General features: G+C 46.0%; 2 protein-coding genes across 3 annotated transcripts in view; one reads left to right on the top strand and one right to left on the bottom strand.

The window, feature by feature from the left end:
* Positions 1-21,503, top strand: part of LOC142583106 (uncharacterized) — a 295,623-nt gene that overhangs the window by 251,410 nt on the left and 22,710 nt on the right. For both annotated transcript variants that reach the window (XM_075693431.1, XM_075693440.1), the window contains exons 3-4: positions 18,632-18,784; positions 20,106-20,387. In XM_075693431.1, the coding sequence (XP_075549546.1) occupies positions 18,632-18,784; positions 20,106-20,387 (435 nt within the window). The remainder of the gene's footprint in view (positions 1-18,631; positions 18,785-20,105; positions 20,388-21,503) is intronic.
* LOC142583118 (putative peptidyl-tRNA hydrolase PTRHD1) lies at positions 10,492-11,022 on the bottom strand. Its single transcript, XM_075693451.1, has one exon. The coding sequence runs from the start codon at positions 10,987-10,989 to the stop codon at positions 10,609-10,611; it is 381 nt and encodes a 126-aa protein (XP_075549566.1). The 5' UTR covers positions 10,990-11,022; the 3' UTR covers positions 10,492-10,608.

Genomic DNA, 21,503 nt, shown 5'->3' with positions numbered 1-21,503 from the left:
GCTTTGACAGGGGATGCCACGCCCGAGATAATTATCCGTGCAACACATATATCTGCGATCAGGTTACGAAACAGAGAGGTTAACGCAACTGCACCTTGGCAAGTAGCGTTAGGTCGATGAAAGAGGCCTTTTTTTTTCTCTGCCAGAATGTCAATGAGATGAGGTTTGCTGCTGCGGAATGTATGCACGTAGGAGCTATCTGTCAATGTTGTGGGCGCTATACCAAATGTGACGCACTCGCATGCGCTCCTTCCAGCGCACTCCTGCACGACGTCTCGGAAACTGACAGCGCGAGAGCACAGGTATCGCCGCAGAAAACGATCACGGAAGAGCGGAGGCCTAAGCCGGAAACTCTCGGAACCCCGAGCGCTGCGTGGCCACTGCGAGAGAATATTATTCAGAGCAACCCCCCGTGAGCGACGACCCATTCCCAGCCCGTTGAATATGCATCGCTGCTGTGCGATCAATCACTTTTGATGTGCGTGGATCTGTGCGTGGGTCGTGTGTGTAATGCACTCAGCAGCCAGCAAGAGCGGCGACAGTAAATGGATGCGCTGCGCAACGATGAGAAGCGCTCACTTCTGGCATTCTCGTATCCCACAGTGTTGATGCACAGTCTAGTCAGTTAATCGAAAACCAAGTTATACATGCGCGATTTGGTAAGACATATTTAACGGTGAACTCCACTGCACGAACAGAAGGAGTTTTAGGTGTTCAAAAAGTCCTTGGGAGGGCTTGCCCAGCCGACGCCACCTACACAGGCTTTGGCCCAGCATCGTAGGTAAACGCCGAGACCAGCGTGCGCGAGCCTTAGCGAGAACACTTCTAAAGGTCTTCCTGTTCGGCCTGTGGCATTCGCCATGAGACCACACGTCAACATTGCACATTGTGAACGGACGTGGTGTGCGCATACGTACACATGGTCTGAAACGCTCTCCTTGTACAATCTGACTGCTTTGTGCTGTAATGTAGCGTGACGTTGCTTGAGCACGCCGACGTTCTATAGATGACATTACACCTATATACTGCTTCGTTAATTCTGCGGTGCTCATACAGGTGACAATGACTGTCGGTTCGTGTTCAGTGTGTTTCTTCCGTGCTTCTTACCGGTTACTGTTCGGAAGAATACGGACGCCGTGAGAAAATAGGCGGCTCACTATCCTGTGCAATCAACGGCAGGCTAAACCGCATCCTATATATATATATATATATATATATATATATATATATATATATATATATATATATATATATATATATATATATATACAAGGTGTTTGCCATTTCCTTGCGCACACAGGCAGTCGGCGAGCAGTTCGACGCAAAGTACTCCCGCTTCCTTACTGCTTTCATAGACGTGATGATGCGAGCAAATGATTGATAGTGTAGGCCATTGCTAGAGAAAACATGCGTATTAGTCCTCACGTACGTAGTACATCAGCGCGACCTCATCCTTACGCGAAACGCGTCCTACGAGCTCATGATACGCGCCGCACGTGGATGCCGGAAAAACTTTCAGCAACGTTCGCAGCATCGGGATCACGGCCAAAGTAAGTAGCTTCATCATATTTTCTCAGTTCTAGCTGTAGTCCCTCGAGAATTCGCGGAGAACCTCGGAAAATGAGAGGCGCGTGTAGGAGAGCGGTGCATGACTGGGAAGCTGAGCTACGCCGCTTGCAGGGAGGGCAGCGACGGTTGGAAGAGCCGCACAGAAAACAGCACAGCCGACGCAGAGGGAGACGGCGGAGAAGTGTCGTGGTTCCTCGCGTTTTAGATGCGTAACCATTTCTATGCATGCCCAACGAGGAAACCCGTCCGTTCGTCACGTAAGACAATCGCTTTCAAAATAGGGCCCGCAGCAGCGAGCGAATCGACCTTGGTGCTGCCTCTCGCTTCAATCCGGACTAAGTAGTGCGAACACAGGGCTCTCGAAGCTATCAGCACTCGGTGAACTCTGTCCCCATGGAAGATGAACTTCAATATAGGGCCCGCACGGCCGCGCCATAGGCAGCCGCCTCCAAAGTACGGTTGATCGCAGTTGATAATGGTTCGCATCGAGAGGAGGCAGCGTCATCGACCACGTCTACGTACGAGGTCTACCAAACGTGACACTGTTCAGTTACGTGACGTACTACACCATGTATCGACCAGTGCTCATCTTCCACGAAGCAGCGGCATCATCCAAACGTACCATTATATAACATGAGTGAACATTGGATTTGGATTTCCTTCTACGATGGCGCATACCAACCGCGCAGGATTGGCCCAGATTTAAATGGTACTAGGAAGATGCTGCTACCACTAAGACCTACTAAAAGAAAAGTTAATACTAAAAGTTAATACTAAAATGAATAAAAATAACGTATGAAGCATTTAAGAGAATCGGCGTGAAACAACTGAATTCCTCTACGGCTGAGCAAACATCCCTGTGGTAGTTTCCAAGAGAGGAGGCTCCTAGATAAGGAATATTCAGAATGGAAAAGTTTAAACCAAGTTGTCTTAATGTTCATTCTGAAATGTTTTTCTTAAAGAAGAAAAACGGCGGCAGAATAAGAAATATTATCTATAGCCTCATCTTCTCCACAGATTGGGCACAGCGGGGAAAGCGCCAGACCAGCCCTGTGACGATAAAAGTTGAGTGCTGGTGTTCGACAACGTAATCGGCTAAAGTTACTTCAATTTTTCTGGTGCGAAAGGAATTTTTATGCCAAAGGAATATGAGGTGTCGATAATATGAAAAATTAGCTATAGCTTCAAGAAGTCTTGAGCAATTGCGTATCTCCTGAATCTAGTAGTAGTTAGGTAAGCGGATGTAGGAAGTCATGATAGTACAAAGCGATTGAGGGCCGCTCTCGCGAGACTGTCAGCCATTTCACTCAGGAATAATCCTTTATGTCTAGGCACTCAAAGTAATCTAGTAATTAAATTTATCTGGGCAGGCACTAGAAAACGAGATGTACGTATAAGGTTAGTCCTACCATTTATTGTGAGCGATGAACATAAAGATAAAGAATCCGTTATTATGACTACCGTCAATATTGATGAACTTAGTTTGCATAAGGCTAACACTGCCGCTAGAACTTCAGCCAGAAATACGGATAAGTAGTCCGGAGCTCTGATTGAGAATGACCAGTCGATTGAGGAGGAGGAATGATTGAGGAGCGAAAATGCCAATGTAAGATTTTTCTCCACACTGTGAGGCGTCTGTCGCAGTGACTATATTTATAGCTAAGCTCAATAAATGGTCTTGTAATTGTCCATTTAATATATTATGAGAGATAACTTTTTCGTTGTTTGGGTAGATGTCATCATGGATGATTTGTAGACTCTCTCGCACATTCCAAATAGATGGCACCTCCCAGATACGTACATTTAAGGAATTAATTAGTGTTTGTACCAAGACCACCTGCGGTGTATAAAACTGAGGCCAGTGTACTCCGAAGAATAGTGCAGGCGAAGAAATGAATATGTTTTCCAATCTTCTAGCAGAGGATTCATACATATTTACGAATGCTTTCACCGTCAGCAAACGAAATCTGCACAATATTGAGGGCAACCTGACTTCTTGATGTAAGACGTTATTAGCCACAAATTTCTGTAATCCACAGCACAATCGCAGGGCTTCTCGCTAATCAGAACAAGGGGCTTAATTTAGAAGCTGGCGCGCCAGAAAATAGTACACATCCAAATTCTAAAATGAGCCGCACATACATTATATATATCATTAGAAGTGGGCCTCTCCGCATCCCCGACCGACTGTTACATAGCTTACGTAGCATGCCAACTGCTATCACTACTTTTTTAACCGTATGGTCAATATGGCCAAGCGAGCTGAGGGAACCGTCATAGACTACACCCAAATACTTCACCGACCCCACTCGAGGTATAGTCTCGAAGCGGTAGCATAGCGATATTTTAACGGGATTATTAAGAGGAAAAACTAGTATCCAGCACTTTCTAACGTTAAGTGATAGGGGAATCTTGTTTAACCAGGTTACTACGGCGCAGAGGTAGTTCGGTAGTCGATAAAAGAGGGAGTGAATATCACTGTCTGATGCAAAGAAAGCAATATCGTCTGCATATACACATGTTTGTACATCTTGATGCCGAAGAACGGAACTCATCAGAACGTTATATAATAATGGCGGAGTGACAGCTCCTTGCGGTACACCACGTAATTGTTTATGTATACTCGAAATTTCGAAAGCCTCATAGAGCAGTAAAATTCCCTCTCAATTACAAATTCACACATCCAATTTACAAGATAATTTGAAAACTCTAGATTTTGTAATATATCCAATAAATTACGTATTCTACACTATCGTTGGCTTTGGAAATGTCTTACTGTCACAATAGCACCTATCTGCCTCTGACGCCGTGCCAATTTTATTCTACTTTCTAAGTCCACGTAAACATTCCAGATTGAACATGCCAGTCGGAATCCAATTTAGCAGGGACTAAGCAAGTCTTTGTTCTTTACAAAGTTAATCAGACATATAGGATTTTTAAAATTAATATCACTAAACTTGAGGTTAGCGCGACTGGTCTAGTGTTATCTATTGTGTATCCTTTCCCATAATTTTTAAGAATTGGGATTATCTTAGCAATTTCCGCACGCAGACGGAATCCATGGAAACCTAATTGAGTGATTTATAACAGCTAAAAGGTCATCGGGAGATTCCTTAAATAAATATTTGATCACGGCGGAGGTTACCCAATTTGCGCGGGGAGATGAATCTGGAATCCGCGCTTTCAGCCAATTCTAACAGTAACTTCTGTAAAATCATCTGATGCACTTCGTAAGCTACAACAATTTTCCAGAACTATAGAAAATCTAATGTCTAATCAAGTCGCGATTTCTTCTAGTGATTGGTTCATTTCATCACTGCTTAAGACTATAGAGTCAATATTGACTGGACGCGGAAGAACCTTTCTACTACGGAGAAAACTGAACGCACGTTTATTTTGATTGTTGGGTAGGAAATCAAAGTGCTTGCAGTCGTATTCGTCTTTGGCTTTTGAGACTGTATATTTAAAGGCGTCTCGGAAAAATTTATAATTGTTCCAATTCTTGGGACTCTAAGTATGTAATATTTTTTTCCAAGTGGCTTTTCTCTTTCTGTAATCACGAGCGCATTCTTCATTCCACCAAGCGCTGTATGAGGTACTTTTATTCAGTCGAATCTCAAATTCAGACTTTTCACGAGAAGTTTCCAAAGCGGTTTTTCGTGGATTTTTGGTTTCGTGGTTTTTTGCTCCGTGCACGCATCAGACATAGATGAGAACACTTCGTAAGCATTGTTTAAAGATATTGTAATTAATGAAAGTTCGCACTTGATCACTCATAAATGCTACAGGTCGTGCTACTTCAAAAACTACTGAAAGATGATCGCTGCTTGTCGCATACACTATACAATCGACCAAGAAGATACGGAAAGACTCGGGCCACAGAATGTAAAATCTATTGCAGAGTAAGATCGACCCCGCATAAACATAATAGTTCCGGAGTTTACACACGTTAGCTCATTGTCCAACGACGAGTTCCATGATGGGGTGCCGCACAAATGTGTTCTTAAGCTCCGTGATATATTGTGAGAATTGAAGTCGCATGACAGTAGAATGTCCCGTCCACAAGAATTAAGAACCCTATCCAGTGGCGTGTGTCCTGTGCGCCAAAAAGCAAAATATGCTTTTACAATGGTAAAGGGGCAACATCCACGTAGATTCAGCACTATCGCTAGGATTTCACACGCAGTAGTTGAAAGCTTAAATTTTGGCCTTCTGGTAAATTTGAGATATAAATGTAATTAATTCGCCACCTCCAGTAGAAGTCTAGATGAAATGATCTCTAAAGCTTTATTTAAAATTATTTTGCAGAATTTAACGACGTTTCTTGTAAAAGAAATTGATCAGGTTTAAGTTGAGTAGTTAGACAAGATAACTCTACTGAAGCAGAATATAGAAAGCGACAGTTCCACTGAAGCACTTCCAGCGACACTATGGTTTAGAAAGTGCCGCAGCCGAAACTGCCTTCTGTAGAATGCTTTCTTTTGGTATAGCATTGGACTATAGCTTTTGAGAGAGTACCGGAGGCGGAATCTTCATTGAGTGATGACATTGTTCTTTTATACGCTCGAGCGTTTTGTTCCACTTCTGTCATTTCCAAATCTTTGTCGACGAGCTTGCCAAAACAGGTCCCACGGAAGAGGAAGTCGAAGGTTCGGTACCATCATTGGAAGGATTGGTACCTGAGGTTCGATCACTAGTTGGTTGCTTAGGACTATCTGTTTGGGTTGTTGCAGGACTTAGACAGGTAGCTTGCATCTACTGAGATAAATGACTAGAGAAGGCCTGTGATGCACATTCCCCAAGGCTCATTGCCAGCCGTTCCATACCTTTTGTAACTGCCTTCTCCACAGCGGCCTGTATAGTTGCAGTACGCGATACGTCCGAGGTAAGCGTTTGTCTATCTGTAAGCCCCGCATAGCCAAGCGCCCTTTATTTCACAATGTTTATCGCCTCCTTCGTAGAGCAACGCGTCTGTTAATTATTTCAACTACCTGTCATTCTTGAGCCCTAACAGAGCAGTTAGAATAATCGGCTGGGTGACTTCCACCACAGAGCTAGCATCGCTCATCTTGGGCACTACAATCACTTTGGGCGTGCACTTCCCCACATGTGCAACAACGCTAACTTGACTTACACCCTGCACTACTGTGGCCGTATCGCCAGCAATTACGACATTGTAACGGGCGCGATGACAGAGGTTCAACTTTGAACACAAGGGGCCACACCTATAGTTCTGACGGGCAGGAAGTTCCTGCGAATGTTCCAATCACCGATTTTATTGGCACTCTCTTATTGTCTACCACTCGATTGCATCAATAAACATCAATTACTCCAGTACCAGAGAATCTGTCTAGTGTTTCTGATGGAGATAGATCTGCATCGACACCTTTATTTCCTTAGTGCAAGCGAGGTGAGCAGAGATGAAGGCACTCACCGGCAACGACGCGAATGATGCAAATGCGCGACACAGGTCTGCAGGTTTGTTGTCTAAGTATATGACTCAACCCACTGCGGGAGATCAGCCATAAAACGGGTGCCAGTAGGTAAAGAGCGAAGAATACCTAAATATAACTAAGCAAAACGAGAACAAGATAAAAGCGGGAGCCAATGTTTCGACAAGTGGACTTGTCTTTTTCAAAGTGACAAGTTCACTAGTCAGAACGTTCCCCTTTTACCTTCTTCTCGTTTTGCTCATCCTCTTGAATTTCCATCTCCTACCTTCCCCGCGTTTTCCCAAAATATTGCAATTTAAGAATGATATTAAGGCTATACTATTTTAAAATATGAAGTTAATATTTTTGTGTTCATATTGAGGCAAGTAAGGCGATCAAATTAACATGGCAGTCTCTTTGTTTCACTAACAAAATTAAATATGGAATCTCATACGTTCCTATTGCAGTGACAGTATCATAGGAAGAGTAATGACCATACAAGTTGGCGAAGGGGACCTTCTCGAAGTCGTTTTCTGTGCACGTCGAACCTAGGACACTCAAAAAGAAATGTTCCATAGTTTCAGGTTCGTTGCAATAAACAAATTGAGGGAACGTGTCAAACCAGGCCTGTGTGAATAAAAATTAAACATTGGTATTCGGCAACGCATTCTCGTGAATGAAACTTCACATTTTTTCCTTGAACACCACCTCCTGTGGCAAGGGAATCTAATGTGCTGAAAACTGGTGTTATTTAATACACCAGCCTTGGCATGTTCATATTGAACAATTTTTTTTAAATATCTTGCAGCCATGACGTAAGCCGTAGGTTTTAGGATCCTCAGTACAAGGCTTTTAAGAGATGCCACCGCTAGTGAGCCTGCTTACTAGTTTAAAGTCAGTCCCATTTGTCCTGGTACCCATACCAAACGGATAAGGCGTAAATGTTGGGGGATAGATGAATAAAATTCTCACAGGTCTGGTCAGGTGAACGTTGATACTACTCGCCGCTTTTTCGTCGTCTCATGCTGGCTGGTCTTGGTTAACATTTCGGTGTTGCAACCGCACTCCTCCGTTTCACGATTCTTTCGCGGTGTTTCTCGCAGTTATACCAAACACAGCAGCATACGACGACGAAACAGCAGGTGATTAGTAGGAAATGCTTACGCATCATTTAAATAACTCCCACAGGAGATTCTGCGCGTAATTTTTTCCAGACGTAGAGACCCTAGAGACACCCAAACTGGCAATCCGACGAAAGTAAACAAATGTTTCGCGAAAGACGGAAGCAAAACACCGGCGGCGAGGCGAAAACGTGCACACACCGGCGGCACGGGCGCACAGCCAGCGGGCTAGAAGTACAGCCACTGTAAACGGTATGGAAGCACGCTTCGCAGACGACGTGCTCCCTTCGTCACTTGATCTCCCGCCGCCACCCTCGTAGTCTGCTGCTCGTGAAGAGATGGAGAAGCTTTCTTCGCTCTTCCACCCGACCGCGCGCGGCTTCCTGCTGCGGGGCGCCTTGCCAGCCAGCTTCGCGCTCGACGAACTTCACCAGGAGACTGCGCGCGGGCACGGCGGAAAGAGGGAAAGCGGTGCGTCGACTCGGAGAAAATTCGCCACGCCGAAAATCGTCCGGCAACCGTGACACCAGCCTTCTCGTCTGGCCAAAAGTGCGTCCAAGCCATCAAGCAACCGCCGCTACGGTCCTGCCTGGCTTTGCGAATGGCGAACCAAGTACTCACGAGAGAAGGATGGGGAGGGAGTCCAAATCACGGGGGTTTTGACGGACGTGATGGCAGCGCGAACGGAAGCAGCAGATCGCATTCCTCTCTTCCAATTAAAAAGAAAAAAAGAAAGAAAAAGAAAAGAAGAAGGAAGAAAACGGATAATAAAGAAACGTCGACAGACATAATAGAGAGTACAGAGGTTTAGTTTAGGGGACGCAAGCGGCTTGCGTACGCAAGAACTAGGGGCGACAGTACTGCGCATGCGCAGACCGCTACGTCTACTTGCTTCCTTCGGTTGTTGGGAGCCCCTAATCGAAGCGAAGGCTCTAACCTAGCACCAAACTGGGTTCGATTCTTGGTAACGCGTGAAGTTCGCGAGCTAAGTGACTGCGGCAATCGCTTTCTCTCAACTAGCGTGTGTTATGAAGATTGATTCATTAGACGCCACTGATTTCGAATTCAATTGTACATATTATGGCTCGTAGGCCTAACACGGTTAGCTTCGCTGGTGAAGGCAGGTAAGGCTGGTTACTGAAAACTAAGCGCAACTGATTGCTTGCTGCTAATAGAATAACGTCTAAATTATCGAAATTGTAATTAAACGATAAAACACGACAGACAAAATTACTATTCTTATCGTAGAATGGTATATTTTATTTAATTATTTCTAATAGCATTTCTTTGACGCTGTAGTGGTGCTGTCAGCGCAAGACGTTATCCCCAAACGCAAAGCCCTATTCTAAAACATCACTCCTGTGTGCCCCAACGCAGACACCCGCAAAGCTCTTTGGGGCCCCAAACTATTGGGCCCCCAATTCTAAAACTCTTTATTGAATCGTGTCGGCACCCTCAGCAAGTAATGGAAACTGGTTAAATAGCCAACGTCAGAAACAGTGCCCGTCGGCTTGCCGTTGAGGTGCCTGCTAAAGTCCACCCGCCTTCCCTTCCCAAAACCATATAAAGCTTGTGCATGGCAATATGGCATGGCAATATTATTTGGCAATAAGTAAGAAATACACGGCATGGCGTGAGCATGCGCAAAGCAAGACTAGCGCGACGACTCGGCAGGTCAGCACAGCAGAAAGGGCAGCGCACCGATCACCTCTAAATGCCAGCGACCGGGAAAAGAGCATTGCCTGCCGCACCCGGGGTCGTCGGCAGCGTATCGATTGCGCCGGCGTCGGGCGCGAGCGACAGCGAGCGGACGCAGGCGCACGCACCCTGACCCCGCGGCGCCAGTGGCCGGGTGCCCTTTCGGACGCGTAGCCGTGGTCCACGCCCATCCCAGACTGCACGTCCTCCTCTCCACCTTTTCTTTGAACAACACACGCCCTATGCCGCCTCGTTGTTGACTGGTGCGGGTTCGTGGAAACGGAACACTGCGAATGACATTTGTTCCTCTCATTTCCTTGAACGCTTGTGCCACGTTTTATCTCACTTAAGCGTGAAAATGAAAAAAAGAAAAAAGAAAGAATGCTTGCGATCTTCCAAAATACCGTTTAGCCTCGGTTCTTGTAAATTTTACCTGTGCACGGCTCCAATGTTCCTCTATCTTATTTTTCCCCTCAAATTTTTCACAATAGGCAATAAAACTAGACAATCTTAAAAGCAATTTCCGTTCATTAGCGGTTAAATATTAACCGGGCAAGACAGAAATGTCTCCGTAATTTGACATGCACCGTAGGTAGCAATAATTGGCAAAAAGCTCTGCGTCAGTTTAGAGATACTCGTGCTGACGCAGGCACAATAAGAAAACTATGCACTGTTGTTGTACACACAGCAAACTGCCCCTGTATTGAAAAATATTTCAGGCTCGACATATCACAGGCCGGCTGGCGGGTGTTTGTCAGCACCGTTGCGACGTAACAGGACACTTGTCGCTACTTGAACAGCTTAAAGTCCTTGAAAAAACTCTGAACATCGGCTTTGGCATACGGTTTGGTCGCGAGACAGGTGGGGATGTTCTCTGGCTGCTCGGTCCACAGTTTGTGATCTATGCTGGCTGCCTGCAGCGCTTGAGATAGAGCGAGCAGCTTGGAGTCGGTCGGGGCCGCCAGTACCACCTTGTGCATGCCGTCCAGGTTTTCCGTATAAGCGATGGTGTTCGGGTCGTTTCCAAAGAGGTGCAGGGCCGCGGTGCAAGCATGACACGCCTGCGCTATTACAGCACCGAAGGGCCAGGAGAGTTCCGTGAGCAGATCGCTTCTAACTACCACGTATTGCACGAGCACTCCGCCGCTTTTACTCACGGGCGCCGCCATTTTGATGAAACGCTGCTGGATTTGGCTGGCTTCGGATAGTCTAGCGTCAGATCGTCTAAACATGAACGAACGGCGCCCGCAAGTCGACGCGGCTGCAGCGCCATCTCTCGGGTGGCCGGGAATCTATAACGAATACGGCAGCGAGCGGTCGTTTTAAATACGCCTAGATCGCCATAGTTTGGCACGCGTTGAATGAAAGAACCTTGCTTTGGGTGAATTATTCTGCGGTTCTTATATGGATACCTTCCGCTATACACTGTTTGAACATTGCGAGCAGTCAGTGCGCCAGCCCGTAAGACTTTGACCATGTGCTTCGAGGGGTAACATTTTGGCTCAAAGTAAACGGCTTTGTACAATTTATATATGCACCACTTCTAATATAACTGACCATGTAGCTAGTGGGTTCTGCGCATGAGATTCGGAGGGGCCAAACGAATGTGGTGGTGGGTGTGACGTAGCAAATGTGACAATATTATGACACGGGCCCTTATCTCGTCCTACGTCAAGTGACTGATGTCACTATGATATAGTCTACGTCAGCTCTACCATGTCATCTGGCACAACCTTACCTAACGTCGCTCAGGTCGCACGGCTAGAACCTTACAGCGCCCTTTCTGACAGCCCCGTTTGACGCACCGGGACGTTGCTTTTTCCGCCGGAGATCGTGTTATGGTGAGGCGAAGAAGAGAACGACGACGGTCCCGAAGACGACGAAAGGCCGACACAGTCTGACTGGTGTCTCGTCAGTCTCTGCGAACATTCCCTATTTGTAAATACATCTTGCAAATAGTTTTCTACGCGTAACAATATGTCACAATATCCCACAGAAGCTTGCCGCAGTCGCCATATATGGTGACAAATGAATAGTTAAGAGAGTGTTGCTCGTCACTTTAATACTGCAGCGGACGTTGGTGCAACAGTCCGCCACTTTGATAGCGGTCGAATGCGGGGAGAGTTCGGTGTTCGGAGCAGCATCCCGGCTTGTAAAAATAAGGAAAGAATGCGGCACGTGCCGTACAATTCAGCGGTCTTGCCAGGCTGTTGACAAGCAGACACTGGTATGAAGCCGAAACCCCTTAACCGGTTGCCTCGCCATTACTATAGGCCAATTACAATTCGAGGTTTTCTTCACTGAATTATTTTGATGAATGTATCTCGAAGGCCTAAACACATTGCCTTTTGTTTATGTATTGCAAATCGCTCCTAGGACCTTGCAACAAAGATTTTTAGTATACGTTCTCTGTTTACGCTTTTATGTTATCTGTGTTACTGATTGTATAATTTTGTGAATATATGTGATAGGTTGCATGAATTCTGACCCCCCCATGTAATACCCTCAGCCTAGGGCCCATTTAGGGGTATTACTAAATGAATGAATGAATGAATGAATGAATGAATGAATATTGGATGCAACACCACAGGCGGGTACACTGCTGGGACTCTTGGCATTTCATGTTGCAAAATACCTACGTACAAACAAGAGAGAGGGAGAAAAAAGGGAGGACGGAGACAGAGAAAAAAGAATTGGCAGAGACACTTCAGGCTGCTTACGCGTGGGAATGCGAAAGCATTATAGTTGCTTTGGTGAATATTTATTTATTTTTTCTCCGCGTTCCTTGTCCGAGGAAGTTCTCGCCTGTGTTTCAATTGCGCTTCGGTAAGACCAAATGCAAAAGCGCCAAGCGTCTCAACGCGCTCGCTTGCCGGCGAGGAGTTCACACATCGAAGGACCGCTCAGTGGCATTTAATTGGACAGTAGTGCTTTATGTACTCATGACGTGGGGCCACCTCCAACCCATTGGCTGCGCCGTCACGTGCCCAACGACGCACGCACTCGGCACACATTTAGTCAACCAGAACAGCGCAGCTACCGTGGCGTCGGGGAAGCGTGCTCGTTTCGCCACCGGGTTCGATTCGCAACTAGACTGCAATCTACCCAATGCTCTTTTCAATAACATTAATTTACTTCGTTTGCAGGAACCTCCCTGAGAAGTGGACGTCAGTTCAAGAATTATTTGATGAGGCTTTGCAGTCGGCAATTTTCGCTACCATCATTCGGCTAATGGGGCATATTATGCTTTCGAATTAAAAGTAAGTTCGACGCCAGCAGTTTGTTCCGTGGCCTTCTTCGTATCGTATATTTTACGTACCTTGTAAAGTGATGTCATAGGTTTGCATGTTGTGGTGAAAGGCGGCGATTCCGGACAGGATCCATTCGGAGTTATAGACTTCGCTACTAAACGAAACATTGTTTTCAAGGCCTGTTGGAATTAAAACAGGTTTCAGCTGGGATCAAATGGAGTCATCTGATTCTATAGCAGGGGCTACGCTGGGCCTAATTAACGTCATCAATGTGATTACTTGGCCGTTAACGAAACTGATGCGGGACCAGTTGGGCAAACCTCTAGTGGTACCTCTTTGCCACTATAGTTTGGCACACGCTATAGCTTGACCTGGGACCGGATGACTTCAATCTGTCAATCTGGTCGAACGCGGGGAAGGCGGGAGATGGAAATTGAAGACGATGAGCAGAACAAAGTAAAAGTGGAAGCCAACGTTTGGACAATCTGGTCAGTTATTTAAAGCGACGCTTTCTTTGCATATATACGTTCCCTGGTTTGGCACGCCTGCCGGGTTGCTATTGGGTCGGTCGCTATCTCAGCGTACGCATTTGTGGATATTTATATACAAAGGTTATATGTGCGCCGAATCAGAGTACCAGAGAAATGGCATAAAACAAATGTATGCTTACCAACTATGTGCACCTTTGCTCTGCGTAAAAGAAAAAAAAAAAGAGACTTCCTACATGAAACCAGAACATATAATTTCGGCTTACAGGCATCTCTAAAGCACACTGACCTGTTAATAGAATGGTGAATTGCATTTCACGAATTCTTGGATTTACTTTATTTTCGCTGATTTAGCCAGTCGGTATGTGCCACTGGGGGTGTGCCTGTTCTTGGCCAATCCTCCAGAATGGGTATGCGCCACTGCGACACATGAGGTGCAGAAACGCTAAATGTTGCTTCATACGTGTAGTAGCTTGCTGTGCGTGCATCTGCCATCAGCCTTTCCTCGACGAACATCATTAAGCGCCTCCGTCCTCGCGAGATGGCTGCGTATACGGCTTACACACTGTGCATCTACCTGAATTGGAGTTTGAATTTCGGCAGAGCTTGCGAATAACATACGAATCGACTTTTAAACTATTAACTTTAGGGTACATGTAGTAATTGCGAAATTGAAACCGAAGAGTAGTGAAGCCTTGCCTTCTTAGCAGAAATCCCAAAATTAGCACCACTTTATAGATATCCGTTCCCAAAATATGCTGGAAAATGTCTCGGCGTTCTAATTAGGATCATCCCGAACTGTTAGAGGCGCGCTTTTAGGAAACAGTTTACTGCAACGCCCGTATATTTCGTAGCTGATTTTAAGGTTGAATATCTTGAATGCGGCCGCATAACTTGGACGGCTAGTTATAGGATTTCTACTCAGCAACGACGCCATCATTCCATGAATGATTGTAATATTCCAGAAGTCGACCTCGACCATCCGCTTGATACCACTCCTGAAGCCTAGAAAGTCGTCACTTGACCTATAGCATCCTACCGACCCACCGCGTTGTCCAGCTGTGTTGGTAAGGTCTTGGAAAGAATGGTTCTCACACGCCTAGAGAACCATTCTTCATCTTGAGCGCCACAGCGTATACTGCGTAAGATAATTTACACCCTTAAAAGTGAAAAAGGCTGTAAATGTGTTCATAACTCACACCCTTAGGGTGGCAGTTATATAAATCACACCCTAAGGGTGCGAGTTTAGACACATTTACACCCTTTTTCACTTTTGAGGGTGTAAATTATTCTACAGTGTACCCCGAGGCCATGGCTAGGTTTAAAAGAGGCCGCTCCTCTTTTGACAACGTCATCAACCTCGTGACGTCTGTCTAACAAGAAAAATACTTCAAACGTATATCTGTTGCACTTTTCCTTGATGTGAAAGGCGTCTATGGTGATGTAACGCATGAAGCCATCCTTGATGCCCTAAAATATAATGGAATTGGTGGACGAATGTGTCGGTGGATTCGGAGCTATCTATTAAAAGATCCTTGTTTGTGCAAAGTGCGAATGGCCGGACCACTGACCCTTACATTTGCTGTGGCGTCCCGCAGGGCGGAGTTCTTAGCCCCATTTTGTTCAATTAACCTTGCAATTCCTGGACTTGCCGACGTTCTACCACATACAGTCAACCTTTCCATATATGCTGACGACATATGCATATGGGCCTCGGCAGTGACACGTCCCCAGGTGCTTGCACGGCTCCAAAAAGCAGTGACCCTAACATCGTCGTAGCTGCGTGCTCAAGGCCTCAGCATTTCGACCGATAAGTGCGTGTTAGTTGCGTTTACACAAAAGCCCATGACCTTGTACCCCATTTCTATTGACCACCAAAGAATTTCATATGCAAAATCTCACCGATTCCTATACGTTATTATTCACAGAGTCATTTCATGGAGCCCCTACATCTCATACTTGAAGGAGAGGCTTCAAGTGACATCTATGCTTCAATTATACAGGGCGCTCTTCCTGGGATACTTTCGATATAGCACACCAGTGCTGTCCAATGCTAACGAAACTAACACCCGTGTCCTACAGAGCATTCAGGACCAATTGCTTCAAAAATGTATGGAGCTACCTTGACGTGTTTCAACCGTAGCAACAATTGCCATCGCGAGAGACCACCCAATAACGACTTATATAGCTTTCGATGCATTCCGGGCGCATGTTCGCCATATATGCAGAGTCCCTGACCACCATCTCGCTCGCTAGCCTGAGAATTAGAAGACCCAAAACAGCGTTTTCCAGATGAGTTGCGGCTAACCAGGACTTTTGTCATTGAAATACTCGCCCGCTACAAGAACGCCACGCCCTCTGTGGTGCTTGAAAAAGACTCCTGTATACCTTGCTGTTCCTGGAATTGTGAAGAAAGCTTGTCTGACCACCATGGCTCTCAAGCAGATCGCATTGGCACGTTTGCATTGTTCGTACGCTAACCCGATCCGTGTTTACACGGACGGTTCGGTCTCGGAAAGTTCGACGGGTGCCATTGTTATACCATCTCAATCGATCGTCATGAAGTCGGTCCTTACTTCACACGTAACGACATCTACAGGCGCCGAACTGGCCCCTCTTCGCGCTGCTGTCGAATACATTGAAATATAACTGCCTAGCAAATGGGCAATACTTTGCGATTCGAAATCAGCCCTCCAAAGCTTGCGAGATTTACGACAGGGTAATTACGAACAGCTGGTGTCCCAAATCAACGAAATTTTCCGTTGCGCTTCTGAACGAGGACATAATATAATCTTTCAGTGGCTGCGGGGATATTTTGGCATCGTTGGTAATCACCTCGCCGATGACGCTGCCCGACGTGCCCAGGCTGGAGCACCGACACTTCTTATACTTTTATCCAGAGTCGACGCTGCAAGAGAGCTTCCCAGACTCGCTCGTACCATCACGTTCAGTGGCTGGCATACACTGCAGAACTCTAACCGTCGTTTATACAGCCTCGACCCATCACTGAAACTGAAATTACCAGCAAACATTTCACGACGTAGTGCAATACTGCTGTGTCGGCTGTGGGTAGAAGTAGCATCCACTAACCCCTACAACTATCGTATTGGAATGGCGGACTGACCGGTGTGCGCTAAGTGCAAATGAGAAGAGACCATCAGTCATCTTCTGTGCCACTGTCACTCTCATGGATAACCAACACCAGGCTCTCCAGTGTTCCTGAACAGCTTGGACGATAGGCCATCCACAGACAAAGGTCTTGAGCGCCTGGCCTCACCATTCATTAGCCCAGAAAGCCATTCGAGCGCTTCTTCAGCGCCTGAAGGCAACAGACTTAAGTGCCCGACTGTAGACATCCTGCACCTAACTTAGCGCACGTGAAAGTGCGATACTGACTCATGTCTTTTCTCTCTTTCTCTATTTTACTCCCCTCTCCCCCTCCCAACGTGTAGGGTAATAAACTGGACTCAGTCTGGTTAACCTCCATACCTTTCCTTCCTACCCCCCTCCCTCCCTCCCTCCATGCATCCCTCTCTCTCTCTCTCTCTCTCTCTCTCTCTCTCTAGGATTTCTGCTAAGCAGACATGGCTTCACTAGTCCTCGGCTTCAATTTCGCAATGACAATGTGTTCCTATAAAGCTGGTAATTAAAAAGTTAATTAGCATAATACTGATACCAAAGGGCTGTTAATTGGGGAAACCAGGAACATAACTGTTTCCGGGTGGAATTAATTTGTTGTGTACCAAGCTCCCCACGTATACCGTCCTGATGTTGCCCAAAACGTGATCGCGACGGTCACCCGCTTGCAAACGACTTGTCGATGCGATGCTGATTGAGTTTCGCGCGCGTTGTGTTCCGCTGCACACTGCACCGTCACAGCACGCCTGAATTGCATTTGTATGCCTAAGAAGATCGAAGTATTAAAGCTTTATGAGTGTTTAAACCGTCACTCCCGGTTATGATATCAAATTAACACAATCTTTAACGCCGCTGTAGCCAATACCTGCTAAATAATTTGCACTAGACCAGTATTCTCAGACATACAATTTGCACCTAAACGCGCCATCGTGACTTCTTCAATGTGGCGTCGCAAGTTAAATGTGGCCAGAGAGGCACTTTTGGTTTTGCCGGCTGGTGCCATGTCAACGGTATTCCCACTAAACGCGCTGGGTCAAGTTACAAATTAGCTATATCTAGTTTTCAACCTGAACGAACCAAAAACTGCATGGATCTGCAGTTTTCAGCTGAAATCAGTTAAGCAGTTATAAACGCTGCCGATAGACCATACCCTAGGCGCGAACCAGTTAACTCATTCCAGCCGCAACTGGAAATGTAGACAGGGAACAGACGGGCTCATGAACAGTCTGAATTACAGTTATAAAATTAAGCTTGGGTGGGCAGGCAAGATAATACCAACACACAGCCGTGGTTTCAATTAGTGGTTCATATGATCCTTGCGAGAGCTCAGGAATGTTGGTACATGCGCTCTACATAATTTTAATCGGCGCGCAACACCCTGGATAAGGTTGCGTGTTCTTAGTTTGAAATTGTTTGAGAGGAGACTTAGCGTCCTGCCTAAAAGCGTCGTTACAAGTGCCTGCATTAATAATAATAATAATAATAATAATAATAATAATAATAATAATAATAATAATAATAATAATAATAATAATAATAATAATAATAATAATAATAATAATAATAATAATAATAATAATAATAATAAACCTCTGTATACACGATGGGTTCATGCGGAGTGTAGCTGCGGCAGCCTGGTCATAACCGTTGAAAATATGTTGTGAGATCCTTGTGCGCGTTATCTCGCATATCTCTACTTCGTAAAAATGAAGCCATTCAGCGGCGTGGAGAAGTGCGCATATGCTATATTTTCTGAAGATTATGGTTACTGTTCGCACCAGCGATTCCCTCGCAACCCAACTTCTGTTATACACATACGTAAAAAAATTAAATTAAAATAAACAATAAAGAACACCCCCCCCCCCCCCCCGTATCAGTGTAAATGGCCACCCGATATACATGCATTCCCGTTTTTTTTTTTTTTGTACTCGTAGCAGAGAAGCGTCCCAGTTGCCAGGGAGACGTCACTCTGGAGGACGTACTGTCGTCACTGCTGGCGCTAGCCGACTCGTCGCCGTCGCAGTCGCGCCTCGGCACGCCTTCGAAGCCTCCTGCCAGCCCCGTATCACCTGACATACGCCACGTCTGTGAGTACTGTATACACCTGAGGCTCAACCAAATGGTTCCAAGCAAGGCCTATAGGGCGAGTGCCTTTCTTCCTTACTACTTTAAGTGCACTATACAAGAGATTAAGGTATGAATACGTGCTCCTCTAGGGGGGCGCTGGATCCTTTAACGCTAGTCTATGTAACTAGACAAGGTGCAGTGAGCATATAGACTGGTACACAAGCCCATTGCTTCCGACGATTGCAGAAGCGCTCAGGTGGCATCGCGAGCTGTTGAAGTGCGTCTTCTGTTTTTCCTCTATGTTCCTTTGACTTCCATTCCCCCTCTCCACGTCCACGGTAGAGCCAACTGGACAGTCCTCACCTTCCTGAATTTCCTTTTCTGCACTTATATCTCTTTATTATTTGTCTAGGTGTTTAAAGGTTTATTTGACGCAAAGCCATACTACGGCAGTGTATGCGCCTGTTAACGATGTTCACTGTTAGCTCTCACTGCTTTGTTCTCGCTTAAGAACCTTACCACTGCGCTGCTGCACGTGCTCCGGAATCCCAAGTTCCCGGCATGCGTTGCTGTTGTTGACAACCTGGTTGGTACGTATCTTGTGGTGCGTCTCGCAACCGCTGTTGCTGAGAACCATATACAGGGTGTCCCAGCTAATTTTAACCAGAGTAAAAAAAATATGCAAATGCCATGCAGCTGGACAGACCAAAGGTAATGCTGCTTGCCGTCGCTTGGAGATACTCAAACTATCTTTCTCATTCCTCCTAATTAGATAATTAGTCTTAATTAATAAATCAACTTCTCAAATATTATAATTAGATGAAAAGTGTCAATGAGAAAATTGTAGAGCGACACGAAAAACTCCCGATACAGCTTTCTGCTCCTCAATACGTGCTACATAAAAGTGTTTTTCCGGGCCTGAAAGGAGCCCCCGAATACACGCAAAGTGCCTCGAGCGGCCAGACGCGCGGCAATTTTGTGTGTATTCGCGGGCTTTCACGCACCGAGTGTCCGCGCGTGCAAGAATCAATGTGTCGCCTTCTTCGTTGGCCCTGACAGAAGCGCTGTCTGCGCGCCGTAAAACGATGTCGCCTTGTCTCGAGCGTTACACGAGCCGTCCTAGCTCCCAGAATTACGCGATGAGCCTGGTCGCATCGAGACGCATAACCACTTGGATGCAGGCATTCATCACAAGTGATTCAACTGATTGCAAGCAACAGACACGATGGTTTGAATTCCATCTAGTTCTAAGATGGTTTGCTCAGGATAACCGCGCATAAGTAACAAGTCTTCGCTCTCGAATCGTGCCCGATGTCACCTAAGTGGTATTTGGTCGTGCAGCGTTCGCGCTGTCCCCTTCCAAGGGCGCCGGCGGCCTGCTGCCTGATGCAGGCCACCCCTACGGTCGGCGTTGCAGCGAGGGCATGGCGCGTCCCGCCACGCCCATCTCCATCCTGAAGCCCGAGAACAACCGCTGGATGGGCTCTGCTACGGCCACCGCCGAGGCCGCCCCGCTAGCCCATCAGACGGCCTGGGCATCGGCCGGGGACGTCAAGATCACCGTGCCGCTCTCCAGCGGCTCATCGTCGCTTGACAGGTCTCCGGACCCGGCAGCGAAGGAAGGTGAGCGCACGCGCTGAAGGCGTCTGTATAGCACATAACTATGAAGCAGTGTACTCGTGTGCACGTTCCGTGTATGCTGACGGAGAGGCCGATTTGATGCAGTGTCATGCAGTAATCGGGTTGCCAGCTGGAAGCTTAGAATGTCGTGATATCAAGGTATGGGTGTCTGAGAATAGATGCTGTCAAAGTCGTTGTTTGTTGTTTATTAAGTGATCATATCCTGGAAAAAATGCGCCACCGAAGGGCCGGCTGCCTCAGACACGAAAGTTATCCAAGGTCGAGGAATAAACATTACCTCATTCGTTGTACAGACAATAATAAAAAAAAAGAGCGATTTGAAGATTTGTGACGTTTGTACCAAATGTACGAAAGCTATTAAAGGTTCTAGACAGGGATAGAAATGGCAAGCGAAAACAGAAATGAGCTTGTCGGCGTGCGCCAACAGCTTGTTTCAAAGTGGATGTTCGTAATGTCCTTCCATATACCCGAGATAGCTTACGAAAGACACACCTATAAACAATGCCTCTAGGTTCCACCATATTAGGTATTTGTTGTTATGCGGATCACTTAAAAAAATAAACTGTTATACCTAGGTCTCTGCCTTTCTTGCAGGTAGGCTACGTTGCTAAGTGAACATTAGTAGGAAGAAAGATATCAACGTTAATTTCGCTAACTGACTAATATACGCATTAAATTCTTAGTTACTAACTTTAAAGCACATATTTGCGAAATTTAAGCCGTAGACTATTGAAGTCATGGCTTCTTAGCAGAAATTCTAAGACTAGCTTCATTTCCGAAATATCTGTTTGCCATATCTGTTGAAACAAATGCGTCGATGTTCCAGTTAGGATCGTCGATGCGGAATTGTTAGAGGCGCGCTTTTTAGCAAATGGTTAACAGGACAACCCTGTATTTCGTAGCACATATTAAGACACATATGATAGACAGTGCCTCACGACTTGAAGTACACCAGAGGATGACAACATTATACTAATCCATAAGAAGGGAGACGTTAAAGAATAGAAACATCATAGGTCCATTAGCTTGCTTTCAGTATTGTACAAAATATTCACAAAGATAATTTCTAATAGAATAAGGGCAATACTTCCTTCAATC

The sequence above is a fragment of the Dermacentor variabilis genome, chromosome 1 (assembly GCF_050947875.1).
Source record: "Dermacentor variabilis isolate Ectoservices chromosome 1, ASM5094787v1, whole genome shotgun sequence".
Lineage (NCBI taxonomy): Eukaryota > Metazoa > Arthropoda > Arachnida > Ixodida > Ixodidae > Dermacentor > Dermacentor variabilis.
Note: the sequence above shows the minus strand (reverse complement) of the source record. Positions and strands in the feature narration are given on the sequence as shown.

Bases quoted from the DNA above. Each gene is read 5' to 3' on its own strand.
- LOC142583118 (XM_075693451.1), bottom strand. From the start codon at position 10,989: ATGGCGGCGCCCGTGAGTAAAAGCGGCGGAGTGCTCGTGCAATACGTG.